The sequence below is a fragment of the Lepisosteus oculatus genome, chromosome 5 (assembly GCF_040954835.1).
Source record: "Lepisosteus oculatus isolate fLepOcu1 chromosome 5, fLepOcu1.hap2, whole genome shotgun sequence".
Lineage (NCBI taxonomy): Eukaryota > Metazoa > Chordata > Actinopteri > Semionotiformes > Lepisosteidae > Lepisosteus > Lepisosteus oculatus.
Genome location: NC_090700.1, coordinates 54,291,706 through 54,309,136, shown reverse-complemented (window position 1 = coordinate 54,309,136; position 17,431 = coordinate 54,291,706). Strand labels below are relative to the sequence as shown.

General features: G+C 47.9%; 1 protein-coding gene across 4 annotated transcripts in view; it reads left to right on the top strand.

Annotated features, from left to right (window-relative positions):
- Positions 1-16,173, top strand: part of lrrc28 (leucine rich repeat containing 28) — a 40,742-nt gene extending 24,569 nt beyond the window's left edge. The window contains exons 8-12 of one of the 4 annotated variants that reach the window (XM_069190646.1): positions 10,601-10,703; positions 11,204-11,379; positions 13,686-13,845; positions 14,810-14,978; positions 15,232-16,173. In XM_069190646.1, coding sequence (XP_069046747.1) covers positions 10,601-10,703; positions 11,204-11,379; positions 13,686-13,845; positions 14,810-14,978; positions 15,232-15,699 — 1,076 coding nt within the window. In that variant the 3' untranslated portion in view covers positions 15,700-16,173. Of the gene's footprint in view, positions 1-10,600; positions 10,704-11,203; positions 11,380-13,685; positions 13,846-14,136; positions 14,781-14,809; positions 14,979-15,231 lie in introns of those variants that run through there. The other 3 variants (XM_069190649.1, XM_069190648.1, XM_069190647.1) reach the window with 3 other exon arrangements.
- The last annotated feature ends 1,258 nt before the right edge of the window (positions 16,174-17,431 follow it).

The following is a 17,431-nucleotide window of genomic DNA, read 5'->3' as shown; positions in this document are numbered from 1 at the left end:
CTCATGGACACTGAGGGAAAACAATAAGAGGATCAAGTTGGTGGAAAAAAATAACAACTCGCCAGCTAGCTTCGACAATAGAAGTGTTCTGAAGGTACAGTGCGTGGGGGGACATGAGGAAGATTAACGTATACATGATTTTGAAATTAGTTTTGTTTCTTTTGCATTAGCTCCACAGTACGATAACGTTAACCTCCTTGACCACATAGAATTTCAAAGTGTTCTCCTTTTATGTATCACTAAAAACCTTCCTAGTGAGAAACCATCAAAAGTGCACACATCTCCAGCTTATTTTGTCCATGAGTCAGTAAGTGGCTCCAGTCTTGGATTTAAGTAGCAGAATCTGCCTTTGGGCAGAGATGAGAGTGAATCCTGTAATGGAGGTATTTATAGGGTTTAAACAAAATGAATACAATCTGTCAGAAGCTGTTTTTAGTTACATTTTTAGCATGCAAATGTTTTTTTTTTTTAAGGAAGGACACGTCTGCACAGCTGCCTTCGAGTGTTTGGTGAATCTCATGTCCTGATAAGTGCTCCATGAGCTACCCCCTTTCTACCCTGCGTTGCCGTCACACATTTTTGTGCCACCCTTTTTTGTCAGATGTGCTGCAGATGAGGGTGATTTGGGGAAAGGTCTTATTGATTCCTATGGTGGGCTTTCAGTTTGTTTTCACATAGGCCCTCTAGGCAACTAGACGTGACTTATTAGATATCCGTCTGCATATGGCAGGAGCGTGATTGGTCAGTCCTGTAGTATACATTACAGGACTGTATCTCTACCACTCTTTTGCAACAAAATACCAGTTAGATAACATCTGTTGCAGAAATTACATTTCTTTCCATATTCCTATCCACTTCATATTTGTTGCTATTTGCTGTTTTGTGATTCAGAAACTTCTCAGTCACAGTGCTGATGAGCAGGACAGGCAATAAATGTGCCCTGGGATTGGGTGGGCCGTGAGCTGACCCGGGTGTCCCTATTATACACTAGTCTCTGGGACTGGGACACCTATGACCTTGCATTATTCTCCTGTAGGACACTGTGCCAAATGATGCATGTCCTGACACCAGAGTTGTTGGAGGAGAGGGTTCACAGTCCTCATTCCTTGTCTCTAAGATGGTATGGAGCCCTTGCTGCTGAGCTGAGCTGAGCTGATTAACAAACGAAGAGAAACCTAATTGGCAGTGCCAAACCTTTGAGAAGAAAAACAAAATATCTCACAGTTATTTAAAGATCCTCGTATTTTTAAACATGCCTCTCACAAGGATAATCTTCTAATAGCCGTGGGTTGATTGCAGTTCTTATTTAAAATAATCTTCCAATCTTTTTTGATTGGTATGTTTCTTGGTTCCAGTTCAGGGTATATGCCAGCTGCTTAAATATCCTGCAAAAACATTCCTTTCAGAGGGAATCAGTGTTGGCACAAATCATCCTGGGGTTTTACTCGTTAAGTTAAATAGGATTTTTATTTTTTTCATGTTTCTGAATTAAAGTTAAATCCCATCTGAGCGAGTTAGACATAAAACTCAAAAGACATTTTATGTCAAACACTTCCAGTAGAAACGCCCATCTTTTTTTTTTTCAATTAATCAGAGACATCTATTTAATTATCTCAGGGTTCAAAAAGGTTGACAGCTGCAAAAGGCAAAGTAGATAACCTTTGAGGGGAGATTTAAAAAAAAGGGTCATGCTTTTGAATTTTCCTTCTTTTCTCTTGTGAAGTTTAATGAGTAGATTCCACGTTGCACACTGAAAGAGCACAGGCCTGCTTTTGAACCAGCTTCAAACAATAGCACCGCGGACAACACTGCACGTTTTGTTCTGTGCCAGCCATGTGGATGGCACATGCTAATGCTATGCTGTAAGGAGCAGAATCGGTGTTTGTTAGGGATTTAGTAGCTTCTGGTCATTCCCTGGAGCAAGCCTTTGATCTGGAGAATCTGAAGGAGGCAAATGGAAATGTTTCAGACACAGCAGCGCTCTTGAAAGTAGCCACATGAAAAGCGCCTTTGTGGCATCGTGCTAGTCTTCCACAGATGGACAACTTCCTTCAGCTATAAAACCCACCCCAGCCAGATGTGATGCGCAGCATCGTGAGAGCAGAAAGGCCTGACGTTTCACTCTGAACCTGCTAATGAGCAGATTCTTTCTCCATGTGCACGGCGATTATTCACAAGAATGCTTAAGGATTGTCCATCTTGCTGACATCTTGCTCATCTCTTATTGAGCCGCCTTTTCTCTCTCTCCACTGTTAAGGATCTTGCACTTCCTCGTCAGAGAATGTTTCAAATTTGGTTCTTGGTGACACTGGTTTTGCAAGATTTGTGTTGTAGGTCTCTTCCAATGGTCACCCTACTTTACACCTGAGAAAGGGAGTAAGGGCAAAGGTTTTTTTTACAAGTATGTTCATGTTTCACGAAGTATGTTCATCTAAAGGATATGTGTAAAATCTTTGCAGAATGCTAAAACAGGTACCCTGAAGGCAGATTTCATGGCTACCTTTTATAAATCAAATGGTATTTTCCTCTGCCAGGACAAGGTAAAGTACCTCCAGGTATCCCCCCAGACTTGAAGGAATGTTCTATACTGACTGGTGAAATTCACGGAATGTTTTTAGACTTGAACAGAGAAATCTACTGGGGGGACTTAATTCAAGTATTTTAAATGCTCAGAAGTATTGACTGGCAACCCAGTGGACTTCATCAGGACCAACAGTGAAATACAAACCTAAGGACACAAGCTGAAACTAAATCCTGATTTCTGCTGCTGGGCTTGCGTTCAATAGCTCAACTTTAACAAAATAATGAAGCGCTTTTTCCAGCCATGGGAAAGGTTCACGTTCTGTGGTAAAATTAAACCCAAAAGAGGGTTTATGGGACAGTACTATGGTACCTTTTTAAAAAAAAGCTGTGATAAGAAAGTGCATAGAAAATCTGGGCCCTATCGGTAGATACTGAAAGTGGGCTGGAAGTTGCTTCAGTTTTTATTTCAATGTTAAGTTATAAGCTTCAGTAACATATTCGCTTTACTTTCTGAAGTGCTTGCTAAATAAAAATAAGTGATGTCTGTTAAATATACTTTATATTTTATACATATCACCGTATACACATATACATGTAACTTTATTGACTGCTCAATATAATACTTTTTTTCTGTGGATCACTACTATGTGTTTTTAAGTTAACAGAAATAATTGAACCGAACTATTATTAATTCAACCTTTTATAACCTGAGCTTTTGAATTCTCTGTTAAATACAGTACTGTATGTCTGTAATGATCCTGTGGCTCTCTCTTCATATAATTCAACACAAATTCTATAAAGCTGACACTTTTATCCTTGGAGTAACAAAATACAGTGCAAAGTGAAAATAAATGCAATATTTCACAACATCTGCTGTATTTTAAAGATGCAGTGTATGTTCAAACCATTGTTCATTAATTTGAGAGCCATCATTTAAGTTTATAAACATCAGAAAAAAACAATAATTCGGGGTCTGCATTTGTGGAAAAATCTGTGAAGATTTTTTTTTCTTCAAATAATCTACAAGTTCCCAAAATGTTTGTATCAGTGTGTAAAAGTTTTAACGCATTCCTTCACAGAATGCATCTTTGTTTTGCATTTTAGTTAGGAAGTTGTGTGACAGAGTCTGCTTAATATTAGACACTGAAAGGTAGTCTTTAAGAAATAGAGAGCAGTAGCTGGACACCGTTCTAAACAGCATTTTTTAGCACTGATGTTCCAAATCTGAAACAAAACAGATAAAAAGTGAATCATCTCTGTCTTGGAAGGAAGTGGTCTCAGTTTCATTCAGTGTTGCAAAGTGTAGGTTATTCAGCTTTTTGGTTGCATTTGTATTTAGAAGGTCCTCTTTATCAGTTAGTTTTGTTCTGAATGTGTCCGTTTGTCCCTCCAGAGTTGCTGGTGTAGTTGTTGCAGTTTCTGGGTGAAAATCAGGTAGCGAAGCCAGTGGCAGTGGAGACAGAGTGTGTTTGTGACCCAGAACAGGAGGCAGGTTATTACGCAAAGAGTTGTGGGAATCTGGACCTGTTAGCTAAGCAGACTGTTGCTGCCCTGCCATTCACCAAAAAAACGTGTAGATGCGATCCTCAAATCACTTATCTAGCAGAAGCAAAACAAGCCGATGTTTGGCAAATGTTTGTAACCTTTCTTATGTTCTTACACTCTTACACATTGGGACTCGGCGGGTCACGTTTTCTCGAGTGTGAGTTGCAAGCATGAACTGTCGCCTCCCTTCAAGTTTGGTTAACATGTCTTGACATTCTGCAGTGAGATTCTAGCATGAATAACATTGTTGCAAGAAGGATGCCTTTTTTCAGAAGCATGTTTGTGGAACAGAGCAGATATTTACAGGGGAACACTGGCACATCCTGTGACAAGCAGTCTCCTTGGTAATCTGTCTCCATTCAGTGTGTTGTGTTCTGAAGCTTTACAGGAGATTAAAGAGACAGCGCATTGTGAATCTCACCCGGGATCTCTTATCTCTATACAACACGGCCTATGCGCTGCAGGTTAAAGAATCCTTCCTCGTACTAAAACTGCGCTGTAGCTCATGCTGTGCAAGCACACACTGAGCAGAGTGTTTTGTAGACTGCTTTATATGCATAGCTCGTATATGGCCATGGCTTTTTTTCTTAGGAAGTGCAATAACCCAGGTCATTTCCAGTGGCACTGGAGCAGCTCATTGCTCCCTCACCTTTTCCTCGGACTGCCGGGCTTGAACACAGAGCTCTACCTGAACCCTGATCAGCAAACCGTATCGCAATCAAGCTCCAATCTGAGGCTGTGCCTGTTTTTATCGGAGGTGGGTGGGCTAGGTAATTTACTGGAATCACGCAACAGCTTGATATCGGAGGGACACCTTTAGCTCGTCGCCCAAGTGGAAACCAGTGAGAGCTGCGGTGTGCACCTCCAGTTGTACCGGTGCGGGTCTCCTCGCCCGCAGCGAGCTGTTTGAAGAGGGGCGGCGCAGCCTGGAGGGCGGCTGCTTCTCGTTAGAGCTCTGTCCTTGAGAGCCAGTGCCCTGATGAGGCCTGCATGCAAACACACACAACTCTGCTGCATCTCAGAAGGTGCTGTTTCACCACCCTCCACGCAGTCTCCCGTGCTCCCTCGGTGACCAGGTTTTGAACGTGTTTTTGACCACATCACACTCTGCAGCCTGTCGAGAGTGGTCATACAGTACGTCCACCACTGTTGCTGCCACCATGCATTACCTCAGCGGGTGCCCTTATCCAGGGCAAATTACATACTGTAGCTTGAGAAACAATTTGGTGTACGAAATGCTTTTATACAGCAGTGCAATTTGCATCCATCAGGAATACGATACAGGTCGGTGAATAACAGTACGTTAGTATTGATGTAACACAGGTCAGAGAAGAGATATAAAGGTGAAATTTACTGTAAATACTCAGTCCCAGTGGGAGTGGGAGTGGGAGATGTGTGTGCTATCCCAGTAGGCAGTGGGAGTGGGTGATGTGTGTGCTGTCCCGGTGGGCAGTGGAAGTGGGTGATGTGCTGTCCCAGTGGGCAGTGGGAGTGGGTGATGTGTGTGCTGTCCCAGTGGGCAGTGGGAGTGGGTGATGTGCTGTCCCGGTGGGCAGTGGGAGTGGGTGATGTGCTGTCCCAGTGGGCAGTGGGAGTGGGTGATGTGTGCGCTGTCCCAGTGGGAAGTGGGAATGGGAGATGTGTGTGCTGTCCCAGTGAGAGTGGGTGATGTGTGTGCTGTCCCAGTGAGAGTGGGTGATGTGTGTGCTGTCCCAGTGGGAGTGGGAGATGTGTGTGCTGTCCCAGTGGGCAGTGGGAGTGGGTGATGTGTGTGCTGTCCCAGTGGGCAGTGGGAGTGGGAGATGTGCTGTCCCAGTGGGCAGTGGGAGTGGGTGATGTGTGTGCTGTCCCAGTGGGCAGTGGGAGTGGGTGATGTGTGTGCTGTCCCAGTGGGCAGTGGGAGTGGGTGATGTGTGTGCTGTCCTAGTGGGCAGTGGGAGATGTGTGTGCTGTCCCAGTGGGCAGTGGGAGTGGGAGATGTGTGTGCTGTCCCAGTGGGCAGTGGGATTGGGTGATGTGTGTGCTGTCCCAGTGGGACTGGGTGATGTGTGCGCTGTCCCAGTGGGCAGTGGGAGTGGGTGATGTGTGTGCTGTCCCAGTGGGCAGTGGGAGATGTGTGTGCTGTCCCAGTGGGCAGTGGGAGTGGGAGATGTGTGTGCTGTCCCAGTGGGCAGTGGGAGTGGGAGATGTGTGTGCTGTCCCAGTGGGCAGTGGGAGTGGGTGATGTGTGTGCTGTCCCAGTGGGCAGTGGGAGTGGGTGATGTGTGTGCTGTCCCAGTGGGCAGTGGGAGTGGGTGATGTGTGTGCTGTCCCAGTGGGCAGTGGGAGTGGGAGGTGTGCTGTCCCAGTGGGCAGTGGGAGTGGGTGATGTGTGTGCTGTCCCGGTGGGCAGTGGGAGTGGGTGATGTGTGTGCTGTCCCGGTGGGCAGTGGGAGTGGGTGATGTGTGTGCTGTCCCAGTGGGCAGTGGGAGTGGGTGATGTGTGTGCTGTCCCAGTGGGCAGTGGGAGTGGGTGATGTGTGTGCTGTCCCAGTGGGCAGTGGGAGTGGGTGATGTGCTGTCCCAGTGGGCAGTGGGAGTGGGTGATGTGTGTGCTGTCCCAGTGGGCAGTGGGAGTGGGTGATGTGTGTGCTGTCCCAGTGGGAGTGGGAGATGTGTGTGCTGTCCCAGTGGGCAGTGGGAGTGGGTGATGTTTGTGCTGTCCCAGTGGGCAGTGGGAGTGAGAGATGTGTGTGCTGTCCCGGTGGGCAGTGGGAGTGGGAGATGTGCTGTCCCGGTGGGCAGTGGGAGTGGGTGATGTGTGTGCTGTCCCAGTGGGCAGTGGGAGTGGGAGATGTGTGTGCTGTCCCAGTGGGCAGTGGGAGTGGGTGATGTGTGTGCTGTCCCAGTGGGCAGTGGGAGTGGGTGATGTGTGTGCTGTCCCAGTGGGCAGTGGGAGTGGGTGATGTGTGTGCTGTCCCAGTGGGCAGTGGGAGTGGGTGATGTGTGTGCTGTCCCAGTGGGCAGTGGGAGTGGGTGATGTGTGTGCTGTCCCAGTGGGCAGTGGGAGATGTGTGTGCTGTCCCAGTGGGCAGTGGGAGTGGGTGATGTGTGTGCTGTCCCGGTGGGCAGTGGGAGTGGGTGATGTGTGTGCTGTCCCGGTGGGCAGTGGGAGTGGGTGATGTGTGTGCTGTCCCAGTGGGCAGTGGGAGTGGGTGATGTGCTGTCCCAGTGGGCAGTGGGAGTGGGTGATGTGTGTGCTGTCCCAGTGGGCAGTGGGAGTGGGAGATGTGCTGTCCCAGTGGGCAGTGGGAGTGGGTGATGTGTGTGCTGTCCCGGTGGGCAGTGGGAGTGGGTGATGTGTGTGCTGTCCCGGTGGGCAGTGGGAGTGGGTGATGTGTGTGCTGTCCCAGTGGGCAGTGGGAGTGGGTGATGTGTGTGCTGTCCCAGTGGGCAGTGGGAGTGGGTGATGTGTGTGCTGTCCCAGTGGGAGTGGGAGATGTGTGTGCTGTCCCAGTGGGCAGTGGGAGTGGGTGATGTGTGTGCTGTCCCAGTGGGCAGTGGGAGTGGGAGATGTGCTGTCCCAGTGGGCAGTGGGAGTGGGTGATGTGTGTGCTGTCCCGGTGGGCAGTGGGAGTGGGTGATGTGTGTGCTGTCCCAGTGGGCAGTGGGAGTGGGTGATGTGTGTGCTGTCCTAGTGGGCAGTGGGAGTGGGTGATGTGTGTGCTGTCCTAGTGGGAGTGGGAGATGTGTGTGCTGTCCCAGTGGGCAGTGGGAGTGGGTGATGTTTGTGCTGTCCCAGTGGGCAGTGGGAGTGGGAGATGTGTGTGCTGTCCCAGTGGGCAGTGGGAGTGGGTGATGTGTGTGCTGTCCCGGTGGGCAGTGGGAGTGGGAGATGTGTGTGCTGTCCCAGTGGGCAGTGGGAGTGGGTGATGTGTGTGCTGTCCCGGTGGGCAGTGGGAGTGGGTGATGTGTCTGCTGTCCCAGTGGGAGTGGGTGATGTGTCTGCTGTCCCAGTGGGCAGTGGGAGTGGGTGATGTGTGTGCTGTCCCAGTGGGCAGTGGGAGTGGGAGATGTGTGTGCTGTCCCAGTGGGCAGTGGGAGTGGGAGATGTGTGTGCTGTCCCAGTGGGCAGTGGGAGATGTGTGTGCTGTCCCAGTGGGCAGTGGGAGTGGGAGATGTGTGTGCTGTCCCGGTGGGCAGTGGGAGTTGGAGATGTGTGTGCTGTCCCGGTGGGCAGTGGGAGTGGGTGATGTGTGTGCTGTCCCAGTGGGCAGTGGGAGATGTGTGTGCTGTCCCAGTGGGCAGTGGGAGTGGGAGATGTGTGTGCTGTCCCAGTGGGCAGTGGGAGTGGGTGATGTGTGTGCTGTCCCAGTGGGCAATGGGAGTGGGAGATGTACTGTCCCAGTGGGCAGTGGGAGTGGGAGATGTGTGTGCTGTCCCAGTGGGCAGTGGGAGTGGGTGATGTGTGTGCTGTCCCAGTGGGCAGTGGGAGTGGGAGATGTGTGTGCTGTCCCAGTGGGCAGTGGGAGTGGGAGATGTGTGTGCTGTCCCAGTGGGCAGTGGGAGTGGGAGATGTGTGTGCTGTCCCAGTGGGCAGTGGGAGTGGGAGATTTGTATGCTGTCCCAGTGGGCATTGGGAGTGGGAGATGTGTGTGCTGTCCCAGTGGGCAGTGGGAGTGGGAGATGTGTGTGCTGTCCCAGTGGGCATTGGGAGTGGGTGATGTGTGTGCTGTCCCAGTGGGAGTGGGAGATGTGTATGCTGTCCCAGTGGGCAGTGGGAGTGGGAGATGTGTATGTTGTCCCAGTGGGAGTGGGAGATGTGTATGCTGTCCCAGTGGGCAGTGGGACTGGGAGATGTGTATGTTGTCCCAGTGGGAGTGGGAGATTTGTGTGCTGTCCCAGTGGGCAGTGGGAGTGGGAGATTTGTGTGCTGTCCCGGTGGGCAGTGGGAGTGGGAGATGTGTATGCTGTCCCAGTGAGGAGTGGGAGTTTGTTGAGTTAGAGGGGAGGAGAAGCAGCAGATAGAAGGTTGTTGACCGTCTGCTGTCCGCCCTGTCCTCTCTGCATTGAGGGAGTCGCTGCAGGCTGGCGAGGAGGTGGTGGAGTTGAGTCTGGTGGCAGTTTGAGCTCAACATCTTCATAATGTTAGTATAGAGCTCTACCACTCAGACCTCGGAGTCGTCATCATCATCCTCAGGGCACCGTGAGACAGGGTGGGTGTTTAACGTTCCCCTTAAACGCTTAATTGTCACGTGCAGTGTGACGTTACAGTAATATCTTCTAATAATGATGATGGTGACTGAAACGCCTTTCAAGCGTTTTATTTTCAACTAGGCTTTTTGTTTTGTTTCAGTGGTGTTTTTTTCACGGGAACGCATTTGTTGAAATCTGTCTTTTTCTTCTATTATTTGAGCACGAATTGCAGGAAATGTGCAGTGACTCGTCCAGACAGCTCGCCAACACTAGTCCCCTGCACCCTGTTCCCCTGCCCTGATCTGTGGTAGGAGTGGAGAGTGCCCAGTCAGTGCGGCTTGCCTGCTGCACTCAGTAATGAAGCAGTGACACTCCTTTTATTACAGAGTGGACATTTAGTGCGAAATCAACTTTAAAACCACATTTTATCTTTAGGAGCCCTAGAGCTGTAGGTCTGTTTTAGTCGTCCTAAAGGTAATGGCATATGTTATGTGAAGGGAAAACCAGAAAGAAAGATTAGTAGTCCCTGAAAGTGAGGACTGTATTAGACAAACACATCCCTCTCCCATAAAATGTCCAGACATTTAAATTACAGTGACTGTTCTGCACTTCAAGGGAATTAAACAGCCCATGACCACCACCACCACCTCTTGACTCTGTACTTCAGTCACCAGAGAGAGTCTGATTGCCAAATATCTCTGCTCATTGAATGTGGAAACATGCTGGAACACATACATCTCGGAAAACAAACAATACTCATTCACAAAGCAATTACATAACACGCATTTGCAATTTCCTGTCCTAAATAGAAACCTGCCAGAGATGTTTGTTGTAGCCTAACAACTTCAGTGTGTGTGTGTTTTTTTTGTCAGGAAAACAAAAGTATATTAACGTTTGTAAACAAAAAGTGATTTGCTTTTGTAATTTGCTAGTAAATGTAGGTTAAGCCTTGTTCAAAGACCAAACCACTTTAAATTGAAATCTGTACAGGATGTTTTAAGGTGTGGAAAACCTTGGAAGTTTGATTTGGGAAATTTTGTGTAGTCCCAAGCAAAGTTTCAGTGTTGATAGAAATGCAACTTCAACCTTTTTCAGGTTCGGCGATTTTTACCCAGGGCTACAAAATGAATGTCATTTAGAATACCAATTAGAATAAATGTGAATTTTTTCAATTCTAGTTCCCTCCATCACATGCATTGCATGCGGTGTCATTATGGGAACAAATACAAACAAATGTGTGCGTTCAAATTGGAATGGGCGGCAAGCCGCGACTCGGTTTTGGTGTGCCCTAGAGCAGCACGCGGGCATCCTGCGCCAGCCTGCCCCGAGTGATTGATGATGTGACCGTTTCTGTCAGATCTAGGGCGGTCTCGGGAGCTGCAGTTTGTCTTTGTTGACAACAACATTCACCTGAAGGGCCTCCCATCCTACCTGTATAACAAGGTGATTGGCTGCAGTGGGTAAGTGCACAGTTTCATCTCCCCTGCCTGTGCCTTGTCTCTCTTTGTACTAACCACTGCGCTGCTCAGCAGACTGTTCCTCACCGCAAGCAGCACCATGTTCAAATCGCCAGGCAGATGGATTCTGTACTCTTGTTATCCTGGCCCAGTGGCAGATGTTACTCATTTCATACTCGTGTTCCACATTTTTATTTGTTTATCCACTTGTCTGTGTGTCTCGGCCGGCCTGTCCGTCCATCATTTTTGGTGAATCCAACCCTCCATCTGCCTCTCCGTCTTCGTCTCTTTGTCACTTTGAGATCCAAGTCAATTTTGCCAAGAGGTGAATGTTTTACTCATTTCTGTCTGTGTTTAGGAAAGGTCAGCCTTTCCCCTTGCTAGCAGTCAAGCATTCAGTGTCTGCGGAGCCGCTAGTGCGCTTGCAATCCGGTGGTGGGTCTGGGCGGGTCAGCGGTCCAGCCTGTGTCTGAGTGAAGTGCAGCTCTCTGCCGTGCCTGCAGGTGTGGCCTGGCCATGCACGTGCCCGACGGGAGACTGCTGGCCATTGACACGGGCGAGCTGACCGTCCCGCTGCCGGCGGAGGTGAAGGCCGTCGGCTCGGAGCGGGACTACGTGCTGCCCCTCGAAGAACTGACCATGCGGGCTCTCCACACCTTGTACAGCCCCCTCCTCAAGGGTGAGCAACATGGCCCTACTCCCTGATCCTGCTCCCCCTCTGGGTTCCTACTGCGCTCCCCTGCCCTGTCCCTCAGGAAATCTGACCATGGTCAGTCTGTGCTATAACTGTGGTTTTTCCTCCTTCGCACACTGTTACACTTGAGCTGACCCACAGTTGTGCTTTTCACTGTGTTTTCCTACACTACACTTTGGCAGTACCATGATTTACTATTGTAAGATTTATTATGGCTGTGTAATTCCATATTTCAGGTTGTTGTTATAACTTTAACCATAAAACCAGCAAGTGAACTGTCCTGGAAGAAAAGAAGGCATGGTACTGAAGATATCCCAGAAGACCCAAGTGGCAGTACCTACATGATGACTTCATACAGAGCACTGAATGGCCAAATAGTATCTTCTGCACACGTTTTGGCTGCTATGATTTGCTGTGCAGAGAGAGGAGTTTCAGGCTTGAACACCTGTAGTTAATAGTGGTGCTTTTGTGTGTTATATGCTAATAGCAGGATCTGCCTCTAATAATTTAAATTATTAGACCATAGCAGCAGTATAACATTTCACTTTACCCAATCATTGGGAAGGAAATCTCAGTTAAAGAAGAAAGACCACAAAGCCACAAGCCTTTTGCAAGAAACGTGTTTCCTCATTACAGAGTCGAGTTTACAAGCCTTGTAACCTGCTAAGAAATTTGGCAAATATAAGAATGCAAAAAAAACGTACAACCTAGAAAGCAGGGAGTCCCATGTTTCTTGAATAAGACTTTAAATCAGAGTCCCTTCTGTTGAACAGATGTGCAGCATGCCTCACTTCTCTTAGCTGAAAGAGGATAAGCAGTCAGGAAGCACAGTTATGTGTGTAAATGTGCATTCTGCATGAATGAAGTTACGGATAAAGTCTTCTTTAATAAAGATTCTTCTTGTCTCTAGCTTCACTGCACTGTAGAGAGATATTACCACTTTTGTCCCTGCTTTTTCAATATAAAAGAGAAATCAAAACAGTTACTGAGAGCAATTTGATTAAGGCAATAATACTATATTACCATTACTGAGTGGTCAAACAAATTTGCAGAGAAAAGATTTATTTTTTTAATCACACAAGGGTTTGCCATTTCGTGTTGCATATATCACTGTCTGTTGCATGTGGCCCTGATGGGGAAGCACATCACTGTGGCAGAGGAGAGCATTTTTCATAAGCAAAGGTATAAAAATGTCTGTCCGACCACAACAATGAAATTGTTGATCTGAATTGAGGAGAAACGCTGGCAGATATATTGTAGTGAATATGGCTTAGCTGTGTCAAATTTGAAATTGCACACAGTTCTTCACAGGCTTACCTTCATTTAGCTAAAGTTCATTTCAGTTTTTCAGTAAATGGAAGCTACTTGTTGAGAAGTGCAAGGGGCGTTCAGGTATTTATTGTTGAGTGCATTTTAACTTTAACTTGGCTTGATACAGACCTTGTGCCAAATAGTCGGAAGTTTGCGTTTGTGGATTGTTCTTTACCCTGTAACAGCCAGGATTTTTATTTTGTACAAGTGTACCCTTTATCTGGTTTTTATCGTTTGTATTTAAGAAATGCCAGAAATCAGGTCTTGCATGGAGTAAAGCATTCGTTTGGCATTTATAAAGGACACCATTTAACCTTGTAGCCTTTAAGGTGGCATAAAGGACCTCTGTAACGTAGGGAGCCAGGTGGAACCTGTTAAAAGAGAACTCCTGTTGGCGTTGGTAGAGATGTAGGCTTGGTACTAATTGGCACTGCACATTGAAAGCATTGAAGGAAGCACAGCTGGCATCCTTCTGATTGTACTGTCTGGTTAGTCAAACCCAAAATGCAGTGAGCAGTGGAATACTGCGTCTGGAATATTTTGGAGTGGTACTGAGCCGGTGTTGACTCTCTAGGTGTTATCCCTCCATTAAATTGTGTGCGCACATTATGCAAGGTTTATTGCTCTGTGTACGCTGTGAAGATTTTTGAGATGATGAAGGTGTTGCCTGCCTTCCTTAAAAATTGGCCCCGAAATCCAGGAACTCTCTGTTGACTCCCAGCAAAGACGAAAATGACTCCTAGGAGCCTAGTCTGCACCAGTCTCAGGTGCAACAGCTGGGATGAAGTGCCGTGCAGAAAGGCATCTGTGATAGTACTGTGAGATCAGCACTGGCTGTACCTGAAATACCCACGTATAGTTGCAGTTGCTTAGCCTGTACAAAAAACACTCTGCATGTTCTGTCTCTTGCGCTGTGTGTCCCTGCCTGCTGATGACCGCATCTGTTGTTGTTGTCTGTTTCTTTTCTCCTCCCCCTGCAGCCCTGAACGCCTTGCCCCCGATCTCGCTGCCCAAGAGCCTGTTCGAGCTCCTGCAGTGTCCGCTGGGGCACTGCCATCGCTGCAGCCAGCCCATGTTTACCATCGTCTACCCCAAGCTCTTCCCCCTGAGGGAGACGGCCCTGGCCGGCGTGCACCGCAGGTAATCACCGGGGGCTCTCTTGGGAGCAGGGCGCTGCTCGGCAGACACCTGGAGAGCTGATCAGCCAGCGGAGCAGGCTCACCACTAGATCTGATTTCACACTTTGTTTATGCAGAAGTGTGCGTGAGCGCGCATGGGATTTTTATTTAGGAACTCGTTCACAGGAAGTCATTGGTCTCTGAAGTTAGGACTTCTGCTCTCCAGTGCTACCTTTCTCTTTTTGCATTTCCTTTCTTTCGCAGGCCGGAGATCAGGAAAGGTATTCATTGTTTCCTTTGTTTATTATTTCAGTGCGCATGGAAAAAATAACCCCCCCCCCCAGAATTACACCTTAGTCATGGTAGGTCAGTCATCACAGAGATCCTGAGTGGTTGTCCCTGTGATGTGCACTCCCTTTCAGCTTCTGTTGAGCAGAGGAAAGTTAACCGAAAGGGAAAGCAGTTGATTTCCTTTGACAGCACTACTTTTGCCAGGGGTAGGGTGTGCCGCCTCACGCTGTGAGTTTGCACAGTGCCTCGCTGTGTCTGCATGAAACACCGTTTTGTGAAATAACAGCCCAGCCACGATTACCTGGGCAGCCAGCCAACGGCAGCAGATGAACTTAATAGAAAAGAGGGGGAAAGGGAGAAATCCAACAACTTTTCATGACCCAGGGGCCACTGCGGGCTGTTTGCAGCGTTGTTGTAGAGGTCCATGGTGTTAATAGAATCTCTTGCTTATGTTGTTGTGTGGGCGAAGGTCATCCCCGCTGACCTCAGTGATTAACAGCGTGCCTCGCCCTGTCGCGGCCCGGCCGCTCCGGCCTGTGTGGCCAAACAGGTCGGAGCCCTGGCAGTGATGCCGCAACCCCATCACGGCCTGAATTCCAAAACGTCCCTGGTTTTGGATCATTCCCAGAGCCGATGTAGTAGGTCCCCCCGTTTTGCCATTTCAGGCCGTGCAGATAGGCTAATCTTTTCATTAGCAGAGAACCCCCTGAGATACTGCAGGAGTTTGAAGAGGGCTGTGCGTGTGTCTGCCAGCCCGAGCCCTCAGTCTGTGCACGTCCAAGCCAGGGACGTTTGAATCAGCAGTGTACAATCAATGCACATGGACACCGAGCGGCCCTGAGCGGTGCCAACAGCAGACAGCGGGTGATTACAGCCGACAGCAATTTACGGTCTTATCTAATTGAAAAAAATGAGAGATGGAGATAAAGTGCCGAGATCATTACACGGCACCTTAAGATATAAAGCTGGAGTTTCAGCTGCTGCTAGATTCTGGACGCCTTCCAGTGCTCGGGGTCTGCATCCTTCTTCCGAATTGCGCCACGGCTTCACACCTTTCTGCTTCCTGTGTTTTTGTTTTGCCGTTTGTGATGGGGTTTTTTTTTTTCCCTTGTTGCAGGACGACGGTGAGCTTTGTCGCCTACTGCTGCTCCAGTCAGTGTCTGCGGATGTTCGCCCTGCAGAGGTGATTCTCAGGGTGCAGGAAGAGGTCACCGAAGCTCCCTTTTCACGGGGTCAACGTCTTGAATCTCAAAAGAAAAGCCCGCTTTGTGGACGCAGGAACGCCGCCTCACTGCCAGTGACTTACGAGCTGGAAAGAGCAGTGTGGGTCGGCTGCCCCTTTCAGGATTCTCCCAGACAAGCAGCCCAACGGAGAACAGAGCTCTGTTGTGTGTTTGTGTGCAGTAAAGCGACTGTTTGTGTTTTTTGCTTCTTTTGGTATTTTAGTTCTTCTGTTGCACAGTTCACCCTGAGCACACTCAGAAGTATAAACTCCCGACTTCGGAGCAGCATCTTCCCCTGGGATGTCCTGTGTGAGATGGTACCCCTTTTTTTGATGTGGAACTTTTGTTCTTGTTCTTGGTAAAAGCAATGGTCAAAATGATAAGCAGATTTCTACCTTGTAGATCAATGATACAATGTAAATGACTTCAGTGAACTCTTATTTCTACTGTTTTTCCCCTGTTTGGCATCCAGATCATCTCCAGATTACAATTTAAGCATCTTTTTGGACAAGTATGTATCTTCATTTTTTTTCTCTAACCTTTTTTTGGAACTTAATTCATACTTCCCCATGAATACTTTGATCTAATTTGAAAAATGTCCACGTGTTTTTTCCCCCAAAATGATTGATTGTATCCCTTTGTTCCATTTAAAATTGGCTCCTGATTCGCATGTTCATGTGCTTTCTCTTACTTTCCTCTGTCCATGAGACATAGTAGGAATTCTGCCTTTTTTATCCAGAGGACGGACAGAACGGAAAGGTTTTTTTGCAGCTCCTCATGCTTGTATGTGTTTGTGTGTTGGGCTGTGCATACAGAATAAATTCTTAATGATATTATTTAGAAATCCCTTTCAATCCCGTTTGAAGTGAAACAGGCTGATTTTGTTATGAAGAGTATAATGATATGCTTGAATGCAGAACTGAATCTGAATGCGGAAAATCTTTCTTTTATCGCTGTGAGAACTACTGTTACTGTTCTAACGTATTGATCTGTAATCGGAAAGCTTTCTCATTCGTAATCTGATCACAGTGTGCAGAGAGCATATAGAAAGATAGAAAGATTTTTCTTTTTTTTATTGGAAGCTCAGCCCAGGCTGGGTGTAAGGGTTATAGACTGGAACTGAAAACAAGGACCATTTGCTTTAAACCTTTTAATCTAGGTTGGTGTAGATGTATTGAGCAGCCCAGTTATTCAAATGCCCTTTCCAGTGTTGAACCCATAGTGCTGTTTGGTCTTCTAGAGTACAGTCATACTGTGATGGCAAAGCAGGGGGCAGTAGAGTGCTGTTTAACTGGCAGTTAAAAGGTTAAGACATACTGTATCGGTTTCAAGCTATACTGCTGTATAAACACAAGGGAGAAAATACATGTAACAATTGCTGTTATTTAGAGTCGGAGGCCTTAGTAATATCAGCTCTACTATGTGCAACAGTGCAATAACATCCAACGTGTTTTTTGTTAGAAAACTCAGAGGAAGCTGTAAAGGCTGTCGACACACCTGTATATATGCCTGTGTGTTCTCTCTAGGCGCTGTTTATGATTCTTGGCGTTTTCCGTGGTCAGTTCTGAGTTACGCATCTGCTTACATCAGAAGCCTTGATATACTGAGCGTTTGAATAATTGTGCCTCCAGCTACACTTCTCAAAAGCTTCAGATGCTTCCAGCTTATCTGTGGAAAAATGGCCACAATGCTGGAAAAGCTCATGACTGCGTCAGTAGACAGCAGCAGGGGGTGGGAAAAGGTGAACTTCTGCTCAGGCCAGAGAAGACTTGTAACTTTTAACTGTGCTGGTCATGAGCCTGGCGTTGTTCCATGGGGCAGGAGTGAAGGAGAGGTGGCAGGGTGTAGCACACCGGGCCGAGGCTCACATTGTAAATGGAAGCACTTCTGGGTAGCAGCGCGAGGAAACTGCCTCTTGGGCTGATGTCTGGACTCGCCCAGAGTGACTGCTGCTGTTTTAACCACATCAAGACGCCCTGCTCTCCGCCACGGGTTGTTACAGGACCTCCTCCCCCCGAGACGAAGGCCTGCGCCCCCCCCCCACGCCGGGGGCGCACCTCTAGTCGTCAGGCAGACCCCAGCGGGGCGCCCACG